The sequence below is a fragment of the Epinephelus fuscoguttatus genome, linkage group LG3 (genome assembly GCF_011397635.1).
Source record: "Epinephelus fuscoguttatus linkage group LG3, E.fuscoguttatus.final_Chr_v1".
Lineage (NCBI taxonomy): Eukaryota > Metazoa > Chordata > Actinopteri > Perciformes > Serranidae > Epinephelus > Epinephelus fuscoguttatus.
The window spans coordinates 12,041,859-12,066,197 of NC_064754.1; the positions used below are offsets into that span (position 1 = coordinate 12,041,859).

The 24,339-nt window shown below is 39.9% G+C and overlaps 2 protein-coding genes across 2 annotated transcripts in view; both read left to right on the forward strand.

Moving 5' to 3' along the window:
- Positions 1-20,333, forward strand: LOC125883365 (GTPase IMAP family member 7-like). The gene is made up of 4 exons (XM_049567578.1): positions 1-476; positions 13,207-13,327; positions 15,631-16,255; positions 20,283-20,333. Exons 1-4 carry the CDS (start codon positions 452-454, stop codon positions 20,331-20,333), a joined length of 822 nt encoding a protein of 273 aa, XP_049423535.1. The 5' UTR covers positions 1-451.
- The window catches only part of LOC125886112 (UPF0687 protein C20orf27 homolog), a 14,446-nt gene continuing 10,213 nt past the window's right edge, over positions 20,107-24,339 (forward strand). Inside the window, exon 1 of the mRNA XM_049572061.1 lies at positions 20,107-20,411. The gene's annotated coding sequence lies outside the window, so the exon portion shown is untranslated. The remainder of the gene's footprint in view (positions 20,412-24,339) is intronic.

Sequence of the window (24,339 nt, forward strand, 5' to 3'; positions counted from 1 at the left end):
CTTGTTGAGGGAAGTGGAGGGACTTTCTAAGGTAAGATGGGCTGGGGTCAAACAGAAAGCAGAAGTAGTAGTGAGGACTGAGACAGAAATAGAAATGTTTGCTAAAGGCAAATATATTAATTAGCTAACCCTTTGAATGCTGAGAAAATGTCAAACCTTTTTGGTGATGGAAAAAAACAGAAATATGTTCTGATGTATGATCTGATCACTTAACATACAGCACAAAGCTCATGCATATTGTACTTAACCTGAATAGTGAGCAGCAGATATCAAGATTCAGTTTCACTTTCAATGTGACATACAAAGCTCAGCTCAGCTGCAGCTAGCTGTGGGTGTGGTTTGGGGCTCTGGATCTATAATAAAAGGAGAAGCATTAGCAGCAGCAGAAGGACACAGAACTCTGTATTTTCACTTCAGCAGCAACAGCTACTCTGCACTCTGTAACCCAAACATGGACATGAAACAAAGCAGCGGTGGTAAGTCATGATACAACTTGTAAACATTTTGTCTGCAGCTCTCTGGCAGCTCTCCTGAATATTAATTGGTAACACTTTATAATAACCATCACCCCACTGAGCAAGCAACGTCTGTGGACGTCCAAGTCTAGTTGATATCATGTCCACAGACGTGATATCAAAGAGACTTGGACGTCCACAGACGTTGCTTGCTCAGTGGGACTAGTCAATAGTTATTTTACTGTTAACAAACAATGAAATTATAATTAATGATGTTCTGGGTACAATCCTGCCTGCTGGCTGGCTGGAGGCCTCTCTGTGTGTGGAGTCTGCATATTCTCCGTGTCTGTGTGGGTTTTTTCCGGTACTCCTGTTTCCTCCCCCAGTCCATGTGACTCTAAATTGCCCTTAGAAGTCAACGTGAGGCTTAATTGTCTGATAGTCTGTATCTATTTGTCAGCCCTGTGATAGTCTGGCAACCTGTCAAAGGTAAATCCGGCCTCTCGCCCAATGTCAGCTGGAACAGTATGATAATAAATGAATAAATCAGTGATAAATTAATTTTTAGTAATGCAATAATTTATCAATGTATATCTGTATATGAATTCATATACTATCTTAAGTATATGTCAGTTATTACCTAATGACTTTTATACCTTTTAAGAAGTAATTCATTTAAAAAAAAAAAAAAAAAGTTAACGTCACTTACCATCACTGATGGTTATTATAATAAGTATTACCAATCATTTACTGTCTTAACACTTTACAAATTCCAACTTTCTCTCACATTAGTGGGCATCACAAATTTGGCATCCAATGTTTGCGCCTTTTAAATTAATTTACTTCAGGTATAAATGAGTCAGACCTTAAATCATGGTGAAAACTCATAATCTCCGATACTATGTATCTAATATATAATCCTTATAGTTACTATATCCTCCTGAGACCTTCTGTCCTCATATGAGAACATCACATTTTGAGTTTACTTGACTTTATACTTCATCCAACTTGGACGTGTTGTCCTCGTTCATGGACACTTTTTGTGCCATCTAGTGGTGGTAAGACCACAATACACTTGTCCATGTAAAAACAAGATGACAGCCATCTCTGCCAAGTCAGTCTGCAGTCAATCCCAATACAAAAGTGGACAAGGTCCAAAACCTGATCACATTTTATTATTGAAACTTGTTTATTTATTATTAATACTGTTTGTAGGTTGATATGGCAACAAAATTGACCAATTTGAGATTTCAAATGAGATGCTGAAAATTTTACGTTTCTCATACTTCCTACTGATCCCAAATAGCTTGGAGAAATTAAAAATGCATACCTAACAAAAGTTCAGGCCTCAGGAGGACATTATTCTATATTATTATAATAGTCATTCTTTTATATTATAACTCCACCCACTTATATCTATAAATTTACACTCTGATTTAGATCAATTCTATAGAATAATATAAATGCCTATTGTCAATACTTATGTAATGTTAAACATTCTTCTACACAGAAACCCTCAGAAATGACAAAGAGCTGAGGATAGTGATGGTGGGGAAAACTGGAATTGGGAAGAGTGCCACTGGAAACACCATCCTGGGACGACAGTGCTTTGAATCAAAGTTCAGCGCAAAGTCAATGACTGTAGACTGCTCCAAGGGCACAACTGGGATGGACGGGCAACAGGTTGCTGTTATCGACACCCCCGGTCTGTTTGACACCAGGTTCGGCATGGACAAAACAACTAAAGATGTAGGCCAGTGCATCTCTTTCGCTGCTCCTGGACCCCACGTGTTCCTGGTGGTCATCAGGCTGGGCAGATTCACTGAAGAGGAAAAGCAGACGGTGCAAAAGATTCAAGAAATCTTCGGCCAGGCTTCAGACAGATACAGCATGGTTCTCTTTACTCATGGTGACCTTCTTGAAGACACAACTATTGAGGACTTCTTGGTTGAAAGCCCTGACCTGCAGGAACTTGTGGCCAGATGTAATGGCCAGTACCATGTCTTCAATAATAAGAAAAAAGATCGTTCTCAGGTCACTGAGCTGCTCCAGAAGATCAGAAATATAGCCCAGAGGAACGGAGGCAGCCACTACACCAACGAGATGTTCCAAGAGGCCGAGAGGAAAATCGAAGAGGAGAAACAACGCATCCTGAAAGAGAAAGAAGAGCAGATACGCAGAGAAAGAGAGGAAGTGGAGAGGAAAATACAACAGAAATATGAAGAGCAGATGAGGAAATTTAATGACCAACTCCAGGCTGAGAGGCAGAGGGAGAGAAAACTGTTAGAGGAGGAGATGAAGAAGGCAAAGGAGGAGATGGATGAAGAGAGAAGGAGGGAAAGGGAAGAGAGAGCAGCAGAGAGACAGAGAGAAATAGAGGAGAGAGAAAGGGATATGGCAAACAGGATGAATGAATTAAAAGCAAATCATGACAGAGAACTGAGAGAAGAACAGCAACGATTGTCTGAAAGGTTTAATAATATGGCTAGACATCAAGCTGAAAGGAGCAGTTCATTTGGTTGTGTAATCTTATAACTGGTTGGGTGTTGATCAAATTCATGTCAACCTTTTAGGAACTTCTAATCATCGATTTAAATCATGGAGCTTAAAATTATAGCTGAGTGGGTTTTCTACTTAGTGTTCATTAAGATTTTAGTATTAAGTTTGTTCAACAACCTTACTAGCTATTGTGATTAGCACATTTCCATTAATGTCCTATATTTCAGCTCATTTTTATCAGACACCAGTTTAGTTCTTTTAATTTGAAAAGTGTCACGATAGACGTTAGTTACAGTTTGTGTCTTCTATGTTCTCCTTTTGTTTTGATGATGATTCATTGCTCTGTCACTGACCACATTTACTTTACTAAAGCAGAATAGTAAGGTTGAGACACTCATTAGATCATGGTGTTTTACACCAATGCCTAGAGTTTACTTTCATTTTCGTTTTTCTTTTTCTTTTTTTTTAAATCCAAGGGGAATTCTGTTAGTTGTCAATACATTTCATGACAAGACATGTCAAGGTTGTACTGTATGTGGTGTATTTTATGCTTGAAAACAAGTTGATTGTCGTGAACATAAAAATAAAAAGTGTTGTTTGTCTTCAAGAGTGAAGGATGCAAGGGGACGTAAGAGGACGGATGGGGAGTTTTACTAATGTTACCCAACTTTTACAGGATGAAGTTCTGTGTCTGTACATTTGCTTTTTAACAACTTTAATAAATGTCATATTCTGGCAAGTTTAAATGAGTGAAAGCCTGTGTTACTTACTAGTTCCAGTTGGGTTGGAGACCTTTGTTGCATGTCATCCTCCCTCTCTTTGTCCCATCATTTTCTGCCAGCTACCGTCTGTGTGGTACTGAATAAAAGTAACTTATTCACAAAAAATAAAATTAAAATAAAATTGAACATACTTGTGATCTCATTTTCCCACCTTTTAGAATATCTTTTATTTGAGAAAAAGACTTTTGTTCACAAACATTTTGCTGAACAACCCAGCAAATGATAACACCAAATTGAGTCGTAAAATATACACATAGATACAAACAGAGAAATTTACTGATTGATTTATTTCAGCTATTTATTTTAATGACAAATGGTTAATATACGCTACCAACCTTCTGGTAAACAGCAGCACAGATCAAATAAAATTGATACAAATACATTTAAAGGATTTAAAATGGGAGTAATTTTACTTTTTTCCATGATTACCAAGTATAATGACAGCTCCTTTTTTCCGCTGCAGAGAGGGAAGCGTGTCCCAAAGGTTGCTGCTGCATTGACACCCTACACCTTGATGTAGGGTGCTTCATTCATCCCCCCCTTGCCTCGAAAATGGGTTGATCCACCCCATCCCTCTCACTTTTCCCCTACTGGGCTCTGAGCGCTCCATCTGCACAGAGCAATGTGCTGTCTTTCAGAGTGGGTGAGATACAGTATTGATGTAAGTACCTGGTTTAAGCCAGGATATGTGACAAATTTCTTTACTTCTACCACTCAGTACCAACACATTATTATCATCACCAGTCTTAATTTTTGCTGCATTGAATCATAGATTTGAGATTTATTTTTTCTTTTTGAAATGGGACAATGTGCATTTATGGATATTCACACGTAAATGCACGAGATTATAGCCAGGTGGCTAATATCCATCTCCAGTCCCATTGGCACGTTGGTGTCAAACACACAAAATCAACAATGCCAACAAAATAAAATAAAATACACAGAGAAGAACATATAAGGACAACATAAGTAAACCACAAAGCACAGAGTTGGGCGACCATAGAAATTTCAATCTGATTACAAAGTGCAGGTGTGCTAGTTAAAGTTTAGAGTGCCAAAGTGCTGAGTGCGTATTGCAGACCCTCCGGTATATTGCATATGCCCTAACGCAGTAAAGTGCATAGTGCAGTTTGTAAAGTGTTAATTTGCTAAGTGCCAATTCATATTGCACAATGTCACCTACAATACTTGACACACTTGCACATACAAATATGGTACCCTAACAAACCAGTTGCACAGATACACAGAACAATAATAAGAGAATACATTAAAATAATAATAATAATAATAATAATAATAGATAAAATAAAATTCTTAAGACGCATGAGTGCAAATTTGACTCTCTAGTAGCCATGTTTTGAAATATCTAGTGAATGAGGCAAGAGTTGGCGAATCCCGTATAGTACTTGGTATGGTGTTCCATGTCTGGGACGCTCGATATGAAAACACCGTCTGTCCAAAAACACTTCTCCTGAGCGGGACTTGACAATCCCCTCTAGAGCCGGCTCTTGTTGACCTCATAGGGTTCCTTTTTATAAATCAGAGCCAGATCATGGAGATTTTTGTACACCAAGACACCATCTGCATGTTTTATTGTGTTTCCCCAACTCAGAAGACAATATTTTCTGAAAATGTTGCAATGGCGGTATACTTTGTTTTTTTGTCTAAAATTTTGATTGCCTGTTTATACACAATTTCAGCTGATCTAAGCATGCCAGTGCCCAGGTTGTTATGCAATAACTTAAATGTGGCATTACCATAGCACTGAAATATAGTTTTGCTGATTCAGTAGTCGTAGTCGGTTGTTTCTTACGTATCTGAAGTTAGACAGGTTGAATTTGGTTCGGTTCACAGCTCTCTTTACTTGTTGCTTGAAGCATAGTTGTGAATCAGTCAGATCACTGTTTATGTTGTTAGGTAGGAGTTAGCTGACGTTCTTGTCTAGCTAGGAAACGTTACAGGTGGTCAGTCAACCACTGTCTTCTGTTTGAATTGGAGTGAGAGAAGCTAGCTGTTGTGTCATGTGCATGTGTTAATATTAAAGCCAAGATGCTACTGTCTGTATCTAACTAGTTAACTGACTGGATGCCCATTAACATTATATGACTCCTATTGTGTGTGTGTGTGTGTGTGTGTGTGTGTGTGTGTGTGCAGACAGACAGACAGACAGACAGACAGACAGACAGACTCATCATGGATATAATTGTTTTTTCAAAAAAAAAAAAAAAGAAGAGTGTAAGAGTGTAAGCTCAAATGGTGTGACTTCTCATTAGATATAAAACACATCTTTTGGTTGTTATTTGCCTTTTGGTTGACAGTACAAAGAGAGAGAGGAGCAGAGAGAGGGTTTTATTTATTAGTCTTCTTTTTTAGCATTTTTTGCATATTTATGTATTTTTCATCTCGTTGAATACAATACATTTGTGTATGATTGTCAGTGCAAAGATGGAGAGATGAAAGAGGGGCAGGAGAGCATTGCATTGCATTTCAAATAAAACTCCAAAAAATAAGTCCAAGGTCCATTTTTGGTATTTTTGGTACTCACTAGGGTGGCTGTTTTACTCCAGAAACATACATATATACTGTTTTTGTGTATATCTATATGTTGAGGAGCTGCTGTATCAAAATGAGTTGTCTTCCTCCAGAAATTAGGGTTAGGGTATATTTCTTTAATGATTCCAATCCATTCCTCTTTTGCTGTGGCTCAGCATTTAAATAACTCAGATTTGATGGTTTCGTCAGAGTTTCCCCTACCCAAAAAGTGTTATACTTTTCTTTCACAAATGTGGGAATGATGGTCCAAAATTGCGTTAAATGTACAAAACAGGACTGAGACAGAAATAGAAATGTTTACTAAAGGTAAAGATATTAATTAGCTAACCCTTTGAATGCTGACAAAATGTCAAACCTTTTTGGTGATGGGAAAACAGAAGTATGTTCTGATGTATGATCTGATAACTTTTACATACAGCACAAATCTCATGCATATTGTACTTAACCTGAATAGTGAGCAGCAGATATCAAGATTCAGATTTACTTTCAATGTGACATATGATATGGAGATAGTTGTAGGTGTGGTCTGGGGCCCTGGATAATAAAAGGAGAAGCATTAGCAGCAGTAGAAGGACACAGAACTCTGTATTTTCACTTCAGCAGCAACAGCTACTCTGCACTCTGTAACCCAAACATGGACATGAAACAAAGCAGCGGTGGTAAGTCATGATACAACTTGTAAACATTTTGTCTGCACCTCTCTTGTGCCTTTACTTGAATGAGTAAACTCTGAATATTAATTGGTAACACTTTATAATAACCATCACTAGTCAATAGTTATTTTACTGTTAACAAACAATGAAATTATAATTAATGATGTTCTGGGTACAATCCTGCCTGCTGGCTGGCTGGAGGCCCCTCTGTGTGGAGTCTGCATATTCTCCGTGTCTGTGTGGGTTTTTTCCAGTACTCCTGTTTTCTCCCCCAGTCCACGTGACTCTAAATTTCCCGTAGGAGTGAACGTGAGCCTGAATGGTTGTCTGTCTCTATTTGTCAGCCCTGTGATAGTCTAGCGATCTTTCCAAGGTGTACCCTGCCTCTCGCCCAATGTCAGCTGCGGTAGTATGATAACGAATGTATAAATTAATGATGAGCAAATTATTCCAACTTTATTTGGATATTTATTTTGGCTATTATAAAGTTGCAACTGATGATTAACAAAATCAACAATGCCAACAAAAGAAAATAAAATACAAAGAGAAGAACAATATAAGGACAACATAAGTAAACCACAAAGCACACAACAGGCAAAAATTTGGGCGACCATAGAAATTTCAATCTGGTTACAAAGTACAGGTGTGCTAGTTAAAGTTTAGAGTGCCAAAGTGCTGAGTGCATATTGCAGACGCCCCAGTATATTGCACATGCCCTAACGCAGTAAAGTGCATAGTGCAATAACAGTGTCCAGGGTGCACCCTGCCTCTCGCCCAATGTCAGGTGCGGCAGTATGATAACGAATGAATAAATTAATGATGAGCGAATTATTCCAACTTTATTTGGATGGCTGTTATAAAGTTGCAACTGATGATTAAATATTGTTACTTTGTTAAATGGATCATAAATACTGTGACACACACCAAATACTCTGGTGAGGGGAAAGATAAGGAGACAGAGGTGAGGCTAATCAGAGTGCGACAGACAATCAGACACAGGTGAAGTCATAAAACGGAGGGAAAACACACAGGGGCAGGCAGGGGCGTAGCCATCATTTCAGAAGTCAGGGGGACAAATTGTTCAGAGGTCTACTGAGTGATTTATCATCCTCTCGCATTCAATTGCACCTCTCCTTAGCGGCTAAAGAACCACATGACCACAAACAGCCACAGTACAGCACCAGGGGACCGACTTTAGTTCTTTAAAATGATATACTATCAAAATCTAAAGTTTTAGCTGCGAAACTCTGATTGAGTTGACACAGAATAACCCTCGAGCATCTACAGGGTAAGTAGCCAGGTAATTAAGTGCTAAATGACAACACTGAACACGAAAAGTTCAGTAAAACACCATTCCTGTCAGCAAGTTATTAGCACACAAAATGGAATGGAAGTGACAAGGTAACAGGGTAATAAGCCACATAATTTGATTTAATGGCATGAAGACAGAAAGTGACACAACACTAAACATATCAACATCAAGATGTATTTTACATTTTAGTCAAATATGACAGCACAGATGTGCAAAATTAATCAGAGATAAAGAAAAATGGTATGACCTATACCTGCTGCCTTTAAAAATACAAATAATGCAGTAGTATTGCTATTCTAATATAGACAAAAAACATTTTAGAGCATAAATAAGAGTAGTTCTGAAATAGCTGTGAAAATTAATCTTAGAGTCACTCTTATCCTATAGACATTTCCTTAGCCAGTTATAATTTCTCCTTACTTGTGAAGCCTTGGGCTGATAAGTGGTGTTGCTGTCAGGTCCCTGTCCTGATACCTGCCGGGTTTCTCCCTGTCCCTCTTCTATCTATTGCAATAATATAGATAATAAATGTGCAAAGCAAAATTTATAAATAGAATTAGGAATAGTGGTGACATAGCTGTGGAAATTAACCTCAAGGTCAATTTTATGCCATAGATATTTTCTCTCAGCCAGTTATAATCTCTCCTCACCTGTGAAGACCCTGCATGATCATCCTTGCTGGCCTCTGGTCCACTGTCTCCTCCCTGACCCTGCTCTTTATATTGTGGCAATAAAGATTAAAAAAATATGTGGAAAGAAATAGTGAGCACAAGTTCTTATTAAGGAGGAGTGGGTTTATTCCTAGCATGAAACTAGCTAGCAAGGTATTTAAGATAGGTAACAATGACATTAGTATTCTTGTTAACTAGCTTCACTTGATATATTGGCATCTATTAATTAGTCATCATTTAGCGAACATTATCTACATACAACAGCATTACTCAACTTACACGGTTTGTTTAGAAGAAACTGTGCAAGGTTTTTTGCTTCTTGCTGGCTGGTTTGCCGAACATTGTTAAAACACAGCGGCACTGCCCAGCAGCACACGTCTTGTCTGGGGCTGTGTGATTGATTCAGATCACAACCAACACGGCCGTCTACTCATGGTGCGTTAACGACGGCTCGGAAAAACATGTTATCACATGTTAAAAACGAAATGAACTGTTGTAACCATAGATATCTATAGAAAAACCCTAGACGAATCGTCCAGCGTAGCTGCCCATTGAAGAGACGTGCCTACACGGCCGCCATCTTCTGTCGGGGATTCCGGTCAGTGTATTATGCCCATGGTGATATTATGAGCATATCTCATGCCCCGTATGTTGTAGACATATGAAATTTGGCACAGTGGCAGAGGGTAATGTTTCACAACCTCTTTGTTAGCCAGTTACAAAATACAACCATAGACACAATGATAGTTATTTAGACAAAAGATCGGGTGGTAATAAAGTCGTCTGGACTTGGGAAAACCTATAATATAGTTATGTTTAAATTTGGATTGCGTTTCAGATGTATTCAAACTTAGCTAGCACTAGATAATAGCAAGCGCTAGCCTAGCCAAACTGCCTGACTATTCGGTTTCTTAGACAAATGAAAAGCAGCATTTTCGAAGGATCCACGTATTCAGTATCATAGCTAAAATTGTAACGTTTGTAAGACACCAAACTGTTTAGAAATTGATAAAAAAATTTTGCAAGTTATGAGTATTTTTGTGGCTGCATAATCACCACGGTGACTGATTGACTCCCCCCCCTCCCCAATTTACGTCCATGGGGGCAGGAAGTGAAGGGATCTGAAACGAAAGGTGACATGAGTTTCAAAGTAAAACGTGAAACAACATAGATGAATGAAATTAAAAAAATAATTAAAAACCAACTACTTATTTATTTATTGTTATCTTTTTATTATTTTTCTGTGTAGTGTTCATATATATATATATATATATATATATATATATATATATATATATATATATATATATATATATATATATATATAATTTCATTGTTTATTAAGAGTAAAGCAACTATTAACCAACATTTAGTTAACGTCATTTACCATTCCGTCAATCACTGACTATCACTGATGGTTTTTATAGTAAGTATTACCAATCATTTACTGTCTTAACACTTTACAAATCCAACTTTCTCTCACATTAGTGGGCATCACAAATTTGGCATCCAATCTTTGCCTCATTTAATTAATTTTCTTCAGGTAAAAATGTCCTTGTTCATAGACACTTTTTTATGCCATCTAGTGGTGGTAAGACCACAATACACTTATCCAAGTAAAAACAAGATGGCAGCAATCTCTGCCAAGTCAGTCTGCAGTCAATCCCGATACAAAACTTGGGGCCTATTGCACAAAACTAGGATAAGGGATTAAGCCGGGATATCTTGGTTATCCTGGCTCAACTTATCTGTGATCCGGTTGCACAAAAGCGGGATAGTGGAAAGCGGGATATGTTATGACATAAGTTACCATGGAGATTTATTCTGTGGAGCTAGCCTGCTCCAGACCAGGCTAATCTATGAGCTATTTAATCTCATCCCTTATCTCAGTAAGCAGTCACCACATACGGAAACCAATAGTTATTCCTCTGCCCACTGCACATTGTTACCACATTCAACCAGACCCACTGTCATTATTTAAACTTTTGTGATCATTAATTGCAGTCATTTTAGATAAATGATGATTTTAGATGATTTTGCAATCATTAGATAATTTACAGTTTCCCATAGACTATATATAAAATACACATCCCATATAAATATAAATACACATCAAAGAGTAACATGATGTTCCTTTATTGAATAAGGATAAATCAAAGCAAGTAACCCATCAGCTCCTTTCAAAACTGAAGTCACACAGAGACTCTACAAGATAGAAAGCACGGAATCAAAGCATATTATACAACACAAGAATAAATACACATTCAAAGGTCTGTATATGATACACCCCGCATGTCTGCACACTGAAATAAATGCAGGACAAATCCATACACAACAAATGAATGGACAAATGAATGGATGCAGCAGCCTCCCTGCAAGCTTGTATACACACAGTATACAGCACAAACAACATAAGAGGCCAGATCAATTTAAATTGAATAAAAAAAACAAAACAAATTCCTCTGCCACTGCAGGCCATATTCAACTGAAATTCACAGCATGCGTCTCTGCCACTGCAGGACATATTTAACTGAAATTTAAAGCATGCATGTTAACTAAAATAATTTAACACATATTGGTCCCTGACGAGCCGACCACTGTTGTCATCAGGGAAGATGGCAGGATTGTCCCAGTCCATGTGTGATGGGGGCCCTCTCCTTCCTCAAGCAGGCCACAGTGATGTCACATGCCCTCAAAGGGCTGAACCTTAAGTGGTGAAGACAGTGAAAGCGTGCCTTCAGGAGGGCCAATGGTCATTTCGATCTTGGCCCTTGTCCTGGCATGGACATGATTATAGGCCTGCTGTGCTTCCTGAGGGTCTGTGTATGGTGTGAGGAGAAAAGGCTGGCAGGCATACCCCCTGTCCCCCAGCAACACACCAGAGAATTCACCTGTCAATACAAAATCTCATCATCACAACCTCATAAACAGAGTGACATTCTTGACACAGCCATGATGTGTGTTGGTGGCTCCAACAGTGTGACAGTGCTGCCAGAAACTGCAAGGCAAACCAAAGTCAAATAGTCCAAATGGATTTGATATAAATGTGATTATGTCCCATGCAGAGATGGAAGAATGTACTTTGTATGAAGCGGGTGGCATCTTGGGAGGGACATATGTTTGTGTCTGTCTGTCCCCCCAGGGATCCCCTCCAGCACAGGCCTGCCTTTGTTGCTGGGGTGAGGTCAGCTGATGGTGACCCACCACCCATGCCTTGCTTGTGTTTTTTTTTTTTTTTTTTTTTTTTTGACTGCTAAAACAGTACAGACAGTGTGTGAGCAGGCACCTTCTGGGTACAGTGTACACTTGTGCATTGTTAAGTATTAGTCAGGGCACTTACCATTCTGCAGGATGTTCTTGTATTTAATCTTGACTTGCTGCCATGTCCGTTTGGCCCAGTCATGTTTAATCTATACACACACACACACTACAATACAACACAAAAACAACTACGTTTTCGGAGATGTTAATTAACTATTTGGATTGTAACTGTGATGGTTTCCGCGGAGCAGTGAGTGTGTATTTGTGCACTACTTATGCATTCAGGTGGTCTACAATACTTTGCCATGCTTTCTCTAGTTGTTTTATTACTGTGGCAGTGTTGCCTTTCTTTATGATTTGATCCTTTACCTCTTCGAAAGCCTCCATGAGGATTTCTGCCTCCAATGGGGAAAAGTAGGCCTACGCCGCTCTTGTTGCCATGGTGAAGCGGTGAATCTGTGATTGATGGCGGGGTCTATTTGAGGAAGCCGCGTGTGCGCACTGATTCAGGATTGGTTTCACCTGGCTTGATGAATCCATGTCTGCTCATCCTGGCTTGGTCTTTGTGCAACCAATTAAGCCTGGACGCTCTTGTTTTGGATTCGCTGAACCCAGTGCAGTCATTTATCCTGGATGTGTGAATCCTACTTTTGTGAAACGGGCCCCTGATCACATTTTATGGTTGAAACTTGTTTATTTATTATTAATAATGTTTGTAGGTTGATATGGCAACAAAATTGACCAATTTGAGATTTCAAATGAGATGCTGAAAATTTTACGTTTCTCATACTTCCTACTGATCCCAAATAGCTTTAGAAAATAGAAATTAAAAATGCATACCTAACAAAAGTTCAGACCTCAAGAGGACATTATTCTATATTATTATAATAGTAATTCTTTTACATTATAACTCCACCCACTTATATCTATAAATTTACACTCTGATTTAGATCAATTCTATAGAATAATATAAATGCCTATTGTCAATACTTATGTAATGTTAAACATTCTTCTACACAGAAACCCTCAGAAATGACAAAGAGCTGAGGATAGTGATGGTGGGGAAAACTGGAATTGGGAAGAGTGCCTCTGGAAACACCATCCTGGGACGACAGTGCTTTGAATCAAAGTTCAGTGCAAGGTCAATGACTGTAGACTGCTCCAAGGCTAAAGCTGTGGTGGACGGGCAACAGGTTGCTGTTATCGACACCCCTGGTCTGTTTGACACCAGGTTCGGCATGGACAAAACAACTAAAGAAATAAGTCAGTGCTTCTCTTTCGCTGCTCCTGGACCCCACGTGTTCCTGGTGGTCATCAGGCTGGGCAGATTCACTGAAGAGGAAAAGCAGACGGTGCAAAAGATTCAAGAAATCTTCGGCCAGGCTTCAGACAGATACAGCATGGTTCTCTTTACTCATGGTGACCTTCTTAAAGACACGACTATTGAGGACTTCTTGGCTGAAAGCCCTGACCTGCAGGAACTTGTGGCCAGATGTAATGGCCAGTACCATGTCTTCAATAATGAGAAAAAAGATTGTTCTCAGGTCACTGAGCTGCTCCAGAAGATCAGAAATATAGCCCAGAGGAACGGAGGCAGCCACTACACCAACGAGATGTTCCAAGAGGCCGAGAGGATAATCGAAGAGGAGAAACAACGCATCCTGAGAGAGAAAGAAGAGGAGATATGCAGAGAAAGAGAGGAATTGGAGGGGAAAATACAGCAGAAATATGAAGAGCAGATGAGGAAAATGAATGAACAACTCCAGGCTGAGAGGCAGAGGGAGAGAAAACTGTTAGAGGAGGAGATGAAGAAGGCAAAGGAGGAGATGAATGAGGAGAGAAGGAGAGAAAGGGAAGAGAGAGCAGCAGAGAGACAGAGAGAAAAAGAGGAGAGAGAAAGGGATATGGCAAACAGGATGAATGAATTAAAAGCAAATCATGACAGAGAACTGAGAGACGAACAACAAAGACTGTCTGAAAAGTTTAATGATATGGCTAGACATCAAGCTGAAACAAGGAGACGACCTCGTTGTATAATCTTATAACTGGTTGGGTGTTGATCGAATTCATGTCAACCTTTTAGGAACTTCGAATCATCGATTTAAATCATGGAGCTTAAAATTATTGCTGAGTGGGTGTTCTACTTAGTGTTCATTAAGATTTTAGTAATAAGATTGTTTAATAATTATTGTGATTTTATATATATAACATATCACAGATTTTATGCTTGAAAACAAGTTGGTGCAGATTGTCGTGAACATAAAAATAAAAAGTTTTGTTTGTCTTCAAGAGTGAAGGATGCAAGGGGATGTAAGAGGACGGATGGGGAGTTTTACTAATGTTACCCAACTTTTACAGGATGAAGTTCTGTGTCTGTGCATTTGCTTTTTAACAACTTTAATAAATGTCATATTCTGGCAAGTTTAAATGAGTGTGCCTGTGTTACTTACTAGTTCCAGTTGGATTGGAGACCTTTGTTGCATGTCATCCTCCCTCTCTTTGTCCCATCATTTTCTGCCAGCTATTGTCTGTATGCTACTGAATAAAAGCAACTTATTCACAAAAAATAAAATTGAACATACTTGTGATCTCATTTTCCCCCTTGTAGCATAATTTTTTTTTTGAGAAAAAGACTTTTGTTCACAAACATTTTGCTGAACAACCCAGCAAATGATAACACCAAATTCAGTCGTAAAATACACACATAGATACAAACAGAGAAATTTACTTATTTATCGATTTATTTCAGCTATTTATCTTAATGGCAAATGGTTAATATAAGCTACCAACCTTCCGGTAAACAGCAGCACAGATCAAATGAAACTGATACAAATACATTTAAAGGATTTAAAATGGGAGTAATTTTACTTTTCTCCATGGTTACCAAATATAATGACAGCTCCTTTTTTCTGCTGCGGAGAGGGAAGTGTGTCCCAAAGCTCGCCGCAAGTGGACAAGGTCCAAAACCTGATCACATTTTATAATTGAAACTTGTTTATTTATTATTAATAATGTTTGTAGGTTGATATGGCAACAAATTTGACCAATTTGAGATTTAAAATGAGATGCTGAAAATGTTACATTTTTCATACTTATCAGGTTCTACTGATCCCAAATAGCTTGTAGAAATTAAAAATGCATACCTAACAAAAGTTCAGGCCTCAGGAGGACGTCATTCTATATTATTATAATAGTCATTCTTTTACATTATAACTCTACCCACTTATATCTATAAATTTACACTCTGATTTAGATAAATTCTATAGAATAATATAAATGCCTATTGTCAATACTTATGTAATGTTAATTGTTCTTCTACACAGAAACCCTCAGAAATGACAAAGAGCTGAGGATAGTGATGGTGGGGAAGACTGGAATTGGGAAGAGTGCCACGGGAAACACCATCCTGGGACGACAGTGCTTTGAATCAAAGTTCAGCGCAAGGTCAATGACTGTAGACTGCTCCAAGGGCAAAGCTGTGGTGGACGGGCAACAGGTTGCTGTTATCGACACCCCCGGTCTGTTTGACACCAGGTTCGGCATGGACAAAACAACTAAAGATGTAGGCCAGTGCATCTCTTACGCTGCTCCTGGACCCCACGTGTTCCTGGTGGTCATCATGCTGGGCAGATTCACTGAAGAGGAAAAGCAGACGGTGCAAAAGATTCAAGAAATCTTCGGCCAGGCTGCAGACAGATACAGCATGGTTCTCTTTACTCATGGTGACCTTCTTAAAGACACGACTATTGAGGACTTCTTGGCTGAAAGCCCTGACCTGCAGGAACTTGTGGCCAGATGTAATGGCCAGTACCATGTCTTCAATAATGAGAAAAAAGATTGTTCTCAGGTCACTGAGCTGCTCCAGAAGATCAGAAATATAGCCCAGATGAACGGAGGCAGCCACTACACCAACGAGATGTTCCAAGAGGCCGAGAGGATAATCGAAGAGGAGAAACAACGCATCCTGAGAGAGAAAGAAGAGCAGATACGCAGAGAAAGAGAGGAATTGGAGGGGAAAATACAACAGAAATATGAAGAGCAGATGAGGAAAATGAATGAACAATTCCAGGCTGAGAGGGAGAGGGAGAGAAAACTGTTAGAGGAGGAGATGAAGAAGGCGAAGGAGGAGATGGATGAAGAGAGAAGGAGGGAAAGGGAAGAGAGAGCAGCAGAGAGACAGAGAGAAATAGAGGAGAGAGAAAGGGATATGACAAACAGGATAAACGAATTAAAAGCAAACCATGCCGAAGAACTGAAAGACCAACTACAAAAATTGTCTGAAAAGTATAATAATATGGCTAGAGATGAAGCTGAAAAGAGATGTCCAACTTGTGTAATCTTATAACTGGTTGGGTGTTGATCAAATTCATGTCAACCTTTTAGGAACTTTGAATCATCTGTTTAAATCATGGAGCTTAAAATTATTGCTGAGTGGGTGTTCTACTTAGTGTTCATTAAGATTTTAGTATTAAGTTTGTTCAATAATTATTGTGTTTTTATATATATAACATATCACACATTTTATGCTTGAAAACAAGTTGGTGCAGATTGTCATAAACATTAAAATAAAAAGTTTTGTTTGTCTTCAAGAGCGAAGGATGCAAGGGGACGTAAGAGGACGGATGGGGAGTTTTACTAATGTTACCCAACTTTTACAGGATGAAGTTCTGTGTCTGTACATTTGCTTTTTAACAACTTTAATAAATGTCATATTCTGGCAAGTTTAAATGAGTGAAAGCCTGTGTTACTTACCAGGTCCAGTTGGATTGGAGACCTTTGTTGCATGTCATCCTCCCTCTCTTTGTCCCATCATTTTCTGCCAGCTACCGTCTGTATGCTACTGAATAACTTATTCACAAAAAATAAAAGTAAAATAAAATTGAACATACTTGTGATCTCATTTCCTCCCCTTTTAGCATATTTTTTTTTATTTATTTACCAAAGTGAGTAGTAAAATACACACATAGATACACAAAAATACACAGGCTTTACACATAAATTTACATATTTATCTTTTTTTTAGGCTATTTATTTTAATGGCAAATGGATAACAAATGCTACCAAACAGCTGCATGAATCAAATAAAATTGATACAAATACATATAAAGGACACAAAATTGGGAGTAATTTTACTTTTCTCCATGGTTACCAAACATAATGACAGCTCCTTTTTTCTGCTGCAGAGAGGGAAGTGTGTCCCAAAGCTCACTGCTGCATTGACAGCCTACACCTTGATGTAGGGTGCTACATTCATCTATTAAGGTGACTACTAACAGACTGACACTCCGGGTCTGATTTTGAAAAGGCCGATGCAGTAGTGGGTCCCAACCGGGTGGGCGTGACCCCCTTAAGCCTTGTTCACATTACACAATTTTCACTGCAATTTTGGCGTCGCAGAGGATCTTGACAGCCACCTTGGGTCAGAGGTGAGTTGGCAGATAGTCTGCCACGACGAGTCCTCATGTGTGAACAAGCCTACGAGCAAGTCGCCCCCTCGTCTGTGACTGGGACTGGATATCTGGCATGCTAGAAAACTGGAGAGGTGTGACACAACTGACATAGAGCATCAGCCAATGAGAGGCAGGATATGTCCCACATCAGCACGCAGGAGGACAGAAGAAAGGTGAGGAGGACAAGCCGCAGGGTTGCCACTTGCCAGGTCCGCTTATTAGCTGCGACTTTGGCAGATCCGGCGGCATGGGCCCGCCCTCGACTGGAAGCTGTTTATTTTTGGGGGGTTTTGTTTTTTAACTCAGAGTGGCCAACTCTCTCTTACTCCTATCTCGTTTTGACGATCATACAGTTCAACCAATCCAACCAACAAATGAAGTCAACTTTCAGCCAGGGGGGCGGGTGCTGACTCATTCATTCATGGACAGCATCGATAATTAATATCGCCGTGAGGTGCGAGCTATGGATATCCGTAATTATTTCCAAAAAAAATATAACGACGAGAAGTGACAACGCGAACGGGGGGGAGCAGGAAGCAGCAGCACCATTGACTTTAACTGGAAACGTAAGCACTGAAGTCAACAGTAACACTGAAGTAAACATTCATGCTAGGGACTTGACTCAAAAATTTAGGAATGAGTGGAAGGACAATGTGTTAAGAAGGTTTCACACACTCCACAAACGCCGCCTGCCACTCTACTGAAAGTGACACACACACACACACACACACACACACACACACACACACACACACACACACATCTTACAGATACACCCACTTAGGGTACTTAAAGGCAAAAGGGTAACACTGATTTGTTCTGCTCCTTGTGCTCCCTAGCTGCTGTAGCTACCTCTCCTAGTTTGAATGTTTACTTCAGTGTTCAGCTTGACATCAGTGCTTATGTCTCCAGAAATGCTTGACTTTTGAGTTGAATAAATGGACAGAGCACTACAATATTGTTTTTTGTTTGTTTTTTTAGATTTTGGGATGAACTGCCCCTTTTTGGTGAGGGAAAATAATATTTCTCAGCACTGTAGGAGTGGTCATAGAGCCATTGTTCAGCCTGAAGTAGTTTGAAAAAGTTTGCCCCCCTAAAAAAATTTAGTGCCCCCCCTTTAATTTGTTTCTGCAGCCGGGTCTGGACTTTGGGCTTGTTTCTAAAGTGGAGTTGCTTATTTGGGCTTGCTGTCTAAATGTCACCTTTCTCTCTATATATCCGCCTAATAAGTTATTTAAATGCATGATAGTTGCTTCTTTTGAGCTGGTTTCCATAGCCCTGGTTGCTTGTTTGTCTAGATCTGGCAACACTGACAAGCCGGCAAGCAACAACAACAACGACGTCGGCGTCCACAGGATCATAGGGAACGCGGTGTGTTCCCCATGATCCTGTGGACGCCACCGTTGTCCACAGGATCACGGGGAACGCATTGTGTTTGGACCCAGGCCCTGGAGGCAGATCTGATTCAACACTGGGAGGAATATCCATGCCTTTACGATGTGTTGTCTCCAAGTTTGGTGAAATCCCCGCGTTATCTGGGGCTCAGTGGAGAAATCCTGTGGTGTGCACACACAGGTTGTAATGCAATTGGTGAGACTCCTGCTGACAGAAACACACATCGCCAGCGAGGTATGAACACTCAAAAGATTACAATAGTCTCCGCAATGCAAAATCAGGGTGAAAATCTTGTAATGTGAACTAGACTTTAGGGGGGCGCCAAAGAGCCACGGGGGGTCACGAAGCCCTCTTGATTTTAAGGGGTGTAATTTTATAATAATAATAATAATAATAATAATAATAATAATAATAATAAATTTAATTTATAAAGCACTTTTCATTTATAAAAAAAAATCTCAAAGTGCTACAGCACACAGTAAAAAGGTAAATCAATTAAAACATTATGAAAACAAATTCAAAAAGTCCTAGACCAAGTCAACAAGATGACACATTTTAATGTATCATCTGTCGAAATTTAATTCATAGGCCTATATGTGTCAGAAACAAACACATTTAAGGGTTATGTTAAAAAGTTATTTATTTATTTAAAAAATAAATAAATAAATTAGTGTAGAAAATTTTTAAAATATGTATCTTGAGGATACAGGCGTGTGTAACAATGGTAAAAATATGGGTCCCTCATGAAAAAGGTTGGGAACCACTGCTATACAGTACACAGAATACATTTTGGCAGGATGTTGTGGAGCTCAAAGTGTTAACTGAACCAGCATTAGCATATGCACAACAGATAATTACTGTATATATAAAAAAGAAACATATTTTGAGAAACCAAGGTGTATCAGTACAAAATTCAATTATACATTTAGGTTTCAGTGTGCCACCCCAAGATTATCACTGGCCCCATCCGGCCCCCCAATGGAAAATTCTGGGCGCGCCACTGGCCTGACAAAGTTGAGCCAAATGTGTCCAGATAAGTGTGAGCTCAGCTGTCCATGAGCACCTCCGCAGAGGATGGTGACCTATGTTCTGGCGCCGCCCTCTGGCCAGACTGTATTTGACCACCGCACCGTCTGTGCAGTCTGTGTTTACTCGCGACGCAGACCAGACGCTACGCGCGTGTCCGCTCAGAAGGCACACGCCCGCGCGCATGAAACATGTTTGATCCCTCTCTCTGTCTCTACACCTCAGTACCATTTTGGCAGCGCTTCATCAGGACAGATGCTGGTGTTTGTGCTCTGAGAGGAATAACGACATGTCATCGGTGGTGTTATGAATACAGAGAGACACTTCACACGTCCGGCACATCTACTCTGAACGGTATGTATGTGATTTCATTGGCTGTTGTGGCTTTAGGAGGGCTGCTGCAGGATGCTTATTGACGGGCGTGTATCTGTGTTGTGACCGGTCGCGAGAGTTTCATTTATTGATCCATATATAAAAATAAGGCTGTTTCACACCATCGTGCAAACACACCTTCATGCAAAAGGTGATGTGTTCAAGAGCTCAACGACTCAGGTCATGTCCGTGACGTAACGTTACAGTTGAGCAGGAGGGATGCACATTCAGTGTAAGCTAGGGTGTTGCCTTTCTCTCTCATCTCACTCCAGAAATGAGACATCATCCTCATTTAGCTCTTAATGACAGAGGCCCTTTACTTTAGCCTGAGTGAATCCAAAATGTTTTTATTTTTATCACATCTTTCAGAGGAACCTACTTGTTTGTTTCCTCTCTGTGGCAGCTGCAGTCGTGCAGACACTCTGTGCTGTACATCATCCTGCCTGTCTGATTTCTGGGACACTGCAAGAGAATTACTAAATGTTAAAGTCTTAGTGTCTTGGAGGAATTCCCCCAAGGATGCATTTTTAGAAACCTCAGTGTGTGTAGGATTAAGGGGGATATATTGGCAGAAATGGGGCCAGGTGCCTCCTGGGAGCCTACTGCTAGAGGTTTTCTGGGCTGACCCAGAACACGCTGGAGGGATTATATATCTCATCTGGCCTGGGGACGCCTTGGATTCCCCCTGGAGGAGCTGGGAAGCACTGCTGGGGAGAGGGATGTCTGGAGTTACTCGCTCAGCCTGCTGCCCCAATGACCTGGATAAGTGGATGAATATGGATGGATGGATGAATGGAGGGATGATTGGATACCGGCAAAAATGGAATCTAATAGGGAAAGTGTGCTATTTTTAGACAAGGCAAGGCAGCTTTATTGGTATAGCACTTTTCATACACCAGGACAAACGAAACACTGGCTCTAGATAAGACCAGTTTCCTTGTCAGCCACTGTAGATAACAACCCCTCCGCAAGAAGAGCATCGGAAAAACCACAGACTATTTTAACGTGAAACTGCTTTTTCATTGTTGAAGTGGTTAAAATCAACAGGCTCACTTAGTTTGTAGAGGAAGAGAACTCTGCAGAGAATTAAGCTTCCACTAAAAACCTTCTCAACAATTAACACTGAAGGAATCGTAGCCAGGAGAGGTTTCAGCTGGTTGCAATCTGCAATCCTCACCACTAGATGGCACTAAATCCCCCTAAATGTTACACACTGGACCTTTAACAGCTAAAGTGACAATTTTAGATCTTTAAAACAACTGAACTCTCAGATCAGGGGTTCTCAAAGTTTTGAGAGATGAGTGAGCACCATTTTAGAGAGCCAGCATTTGAGGGCCAGACAGGAAAAGTGCACACACACACACACACACACACACACACACACACACACACACACACACACACACACTATGACATTTTATTTTATGACATTTACTAACACTTAACAAAAACTGTCACTGTAACACTTTTAAATACATTTCAAAGTAATGAAGTAGCAAGACTGTACAACAGCACAAGCAATGTGCTGCTGGGGTACGTACAGCAACACCACTTGTAAAAACCACACGCAGAATTGCAGTATACCGTGAAACTAGAACAGGTGGTAATATTAACTTCAGACGGCCTTGTGTGGTTGCCTTTTGTAGCATATTGTGTCCCCCTCAATATTTATTATAATAACTGCCCAGGCCTTCACCAAAAAAACATACATCTTACATACATTACATCATTACTGTGACATGATTTCTGTTTTTTCCAAATGTATTTTTATCTCTTTGAGCACCACATGCTGAGTGCAGTCTAGTTCAGTTATATTCATGAGCTAATAGACATCTCTACAGCGATATCCCCAACACTCAGCAACTCACACCTGAATATTCTAGATTGATAAATAGCACCATAGAGGAAAAAGGTATTTTTGGTTTAAGGGTGAACTGTCCCTTTAAGGCCTCAGTATGCTTCAGATGATGTGCGATTGGACCACATCTAAAGGCGAAGCTTATTTCTGTTCCAAAGGGACACACTCAAAGGCAGGATAAAAAATCTGCTGTCTTAGCATCCTCCCGGCTGCATCCCTCCGCCACTATGATCTGTCTCCAGGGAGAAGGCTGCACACTTTAAAGAGTCTCTCCTCGAAGGTATGGCATTGCTGTTGTGTGAGGAATGAAAAAACAAACAATTCCAAGGTCGGAAAGATGGATACAGACACTGTAAGATGATTGACAGGTACTTTGTTTGAAGCTTTACAGCTTTACTACAATGTAAGCAACAAAGTGACTGTGAGACTATCTTATGGTAATTTTCAGTAGCTTGTTTATTTTGTGAACACCTGTGCAGATATCCTTTTTTCTAAATGCTGGGTTATTTTAGTTTTTTCTTATGTAGGCCACCCTTTTTACCAAGGGAGCTATCACTGAGAGCAAAACAGTAATGCTCTCTTTTTCGCAAACACTCTATTTACATTCACACACAAGCCGCCCAGGACAACCACAGTCTGATCTGTTGGCTAATCGGCAGCTCCCCTAGAGCAGTTGGGGGTTAAGGGATTTGCTAAAAGGAACAGAAACCTACAAAATGACCATTTGTTTATCAGGTAGTCATGCCATGGTACCTAGAATTCACAAAGAAAACGTTGGTTTTCTTGCATGCCTAAAGGAGAACATGTTGATTTATTGATTGATTGGGGACCATGTTAAACAACAGGAAAATTATATATCAAAACATTCGTATACAAAATCTTCCACAACTCTTGCAGTAAAATACAAGTCTCATTTCTCCAGCCGTATTCTCCGCTAAAAAAAATCTTCGTATTGGTGTCTGGCTTTTAAGAGAGCGTAGTAAGATTTATGCATGTGTAGGTACCCTGGGTGTGTTGGTTACTGATGTTCTAGGACACCGAGTCAAGTTCTGCCTGTTACAGGTATTGCCTTCTTTTAATACACTCTTCCGTTTTCACAGGAAATTCACCATTCAAAACAAACACACTACGTCAGTACAACAATGCAAATTGCTGTTTTTTTTTCCCCCCTCCAACAACTAACACACAAGATTGGGTTTAGGCAACAAAAGCAAGTGGTTAGGTTTAGGAAAAAAGAACAGAGTTTGGCGTTGTAACCTTACAGTATGTGAATACCGCTCTCCCGGGTAAAAGTTGGTGATGTTGGACAAATCCATCACAACTCCCGCCCACCGTACTTGGACCTTCGCTGCCTTAACTTCCGTTCTTGTCCCGCCACGTATCCCCTCTGACGCCGCAGAGAGCCTTTAAACAGTAACGGTGACTGGCCGCATCATGTTGATGTCAAAGGTTGGCTTTTTTTGTTGCTGCAAGCCACTGCTCTACCTCCAGATTTCGATGACTTCAGAGTGAGGCTGGGTTGGAAGCACTGAGTGTTGGAGCAACAATAACATTCTTTGTACTGGTTTTGATTCATGTTTAAAACTAATCGTGACTAGATGTAAATGGATGCAGTTTTGTTGTCTGTACAAGGGGTGGCGCTCTTGAGCAGGAAAATGCAGGTAATATGGGAAAGGTGCAGGTGATGAGCAGCAGGTGTGTGGCAGGGTAAGCAAACAGATTTTTGACCATGAAGTGTGGTAGCATTAAGAGTTTGTAGCGTGGAAACTAGAACAGTTGAATGGAAACTTGGACATTTAACTACTGAATGGACACTTACCTGTGATTAACTCTGAAACTGTTAGTGGAAACCTACCTATGATGAATTATGGACAGACGATATTTTACCTGTGTGAAGGTGAGCACATGTGAAAATACATGGGTCATTGCACTCAAAGAAACCGGATGAATTGGACACTGGTTTATTGTTGTTGCCCAGAACATGGATCCGAAAAGTTCTCCCCGTTTGCCCCTCAGAGCCTTTAGTGTCACCTTTTTTTTTTTATTGAAATA